This window comes from Cucurbita moschata, unplaced genomic scaffold, assembly GCF_002738365.1.
Source record: "Cucurbita moschata cultivar Rifu unplaced genomic scaffold, Cmos_1.0 Cmo_Scf00005, whole genome shotgun sequence".
NCBI lineage: Eukaryota > Viridiplantae > Streptophyta > Magnoliopsida > Cucurbitales > Cucurbitaceae > Cucurbita > Cucurbita moschata.
In genome coordinates, this window is record NW_019268521.1 from 876,669 (window position 1) to 878,740 (window position 2,072).

General features: G+C 30.6%; 1 protein-coding gene across 3 annotated transcripts in view; it reads left to right on the plus strand.

Moving 5' to 3' along the window:
• Positions 1-667: 667 nt before the first annotated feature.
• The window catches only part of LOC111443470 (glycolipid transfer protein 3-like), a 2,798-nt gene continuing 1,393 nt past the window's right edge, over positions 668-2,072 (plus strand). For 2 of the 3 annotated variants that reach the window (XM_023081286.1, XM_023081287.1), the window contains exon 1: positions 668-1,202. In XM_023081286.1, coding sequence (XP_022937054.1) covers positions 778-1,202 — 425 coding nt within the window. In that variant the 5' untranslated portion in view covers positions 668-777. The remainder of the gene's footprint in view (positions 1,203-2,072) is intronic. The other variant, XM_023081288.1, reaches the window with a different exon arrangement.

Sequence of the window (2,072 nt, forward strand, 5' to 3'; positions counted from 1 at the left end):
TGATATACTAGAGTCATTCAAGTAGTCTTGATCTATCTTGATATACTAGAGTCATTCAAATAGTCTTGATCAAGTTATCTTGATATTAGAGTCATTCAAGTAGTCTAGATCAAGTTATCTTGTGGGCTGAAAATTTGCATGCTAGAGTTATTCAATAGTCTGGATCAAGTTCATCAAGTTATCTTGTGGGCTGAAAATTTGCATGCTAGAGTCATTCAAGTAGTCTTGATAAGTTAGCTTGTGGAGTGATTCGAATCGAATTTAGAAAAAAATTTATTTAATCATTAAGGTAATTCATCCCTAAACTTTGCAGATCTAGTCTTGTTCTTCAAAAAAGTTATAGATCCATTACAAATATTTAAAATATAAGTTAAAAGTTATTTAAATTGGAAAGACTAAATTGAAAAACATCAAAATTATTAAGGACCTAAGGACCAAAGAATCTATGCTTACCTATCGAACTTCAAATGCAACAAATGCATAAATTAATTTGAAATGCACTAGTGGTGATCGAATCATCAATTTTCGTAGATTAATCACTAGCTATGTTCGGATCGACAAAATTTGTGATGAAAACTGGCTCGAATATAAAATTAATAAAAGGATTAAAAATTCATAAATTTTGCAGGTCAAGGGAGGGAAAAACTGCAGATGATACAAAATAAAATATTAATAAATCCGAACTCCCTAATTTTGTATTCCAAAAAACCGAGAATAAAAGGCAAGGCAAAGGAAGAAACAGAACCCGCCATTGAAGCCGATAGAGGAAGGTCCGAAATGGAGAAATCCGCGATCAGGTCCGCAACAGAGCAACTCTCGCAACTCCTCCTCATCAAACCAGAACCTGAAGATCAGCGAATCAACAACGACCACGAGGATGCTGCAACGACCGCCATTAACATCGTCATCCCTGTCCAACCTTTCATTTCGCTCTGCAATTCGCTCATTCACGTCCTCGGTTTGCTTTCCGCCTCTGTCCCTGTCGATCTCTTTCTGTTTCTCTCTGTGATGTTATCGTTCACGATTGCAGATAAAATCGGGCCGACAATGGCGGTTCTGAGGCAGGAAATTCGTCAGAACATTGAGCGGCTTGAAATGGCGGAAGAATGGGGGGATTTGGTTGAGATTCTGAAGAAAGAGGGAAGGGAAGGGAGGGCGAGGACGGAAAGCAGTTGTAGCAGAGCGTTTGTTTGGCTGATTAGGTCCGTTTGAATCATTTCACTGTTTTCGCATGCAATTCGACATCCATTGGTTAGTTATGCGTAATAATTAAATTAGTCATAGCCATAGCCATAGCCATTTAGCCATAGCCATTTAGCCATAGCCATTTAGCCATAGCCATAGGTTCTCTATTTTTTAAATTATTTATATTTCTTCATAAAAACAAGGTATATATATATATATTATTTAACTTTTTGCTACATTAATAAAAATACCTCGAACTAATACTTTTAATTTTTTAAAAAAATCAAAATAAAAAAAAAAACACTTACCTTAATTTCTTTTTATGAAAATTGTTACTACTGTTTCAAAAATACTTTTGAAGAATTAAAATTTTTCAATAATACTTTAATCTAAAAAAAAATAAAAATCACCTTTTAACATTTTTTTTTTAAGTTGTTACGTTTCAAATTATATGCACCTTTATGGTCAGTATATAAATTGAACTGTTATTAGCACGAAGAAAATACTTAATTAATAGTGTTAAATATTTTAAAAAAATGAGTATGGAGAATATTTATGGAGTGTAAATAGACAATTTCTATTTATATATTGACGATAATAATTTTTTTTTTTAATATTATAAAAGATATTAACGCTCCTTATAAAAGTTTTATGAAAAAATTTTAAACGTGGTATTAATGGTAAATGTATTTTTAAACCGTAAAAAAATATTAATGAATTTTTTTTTTTAATTTCGTCTATTCTATTTAAATAATTTTGAATGAGAATAAATAATAGTTTAAAATAATATTTTGATTTCTACTTTGGATGTTTTTTTAATCAAATTTAGTAAAATTGTAATAATCATTTTATGTTTTGTTTTTTTTTTTTTTTTTTAAAAGTTAAGG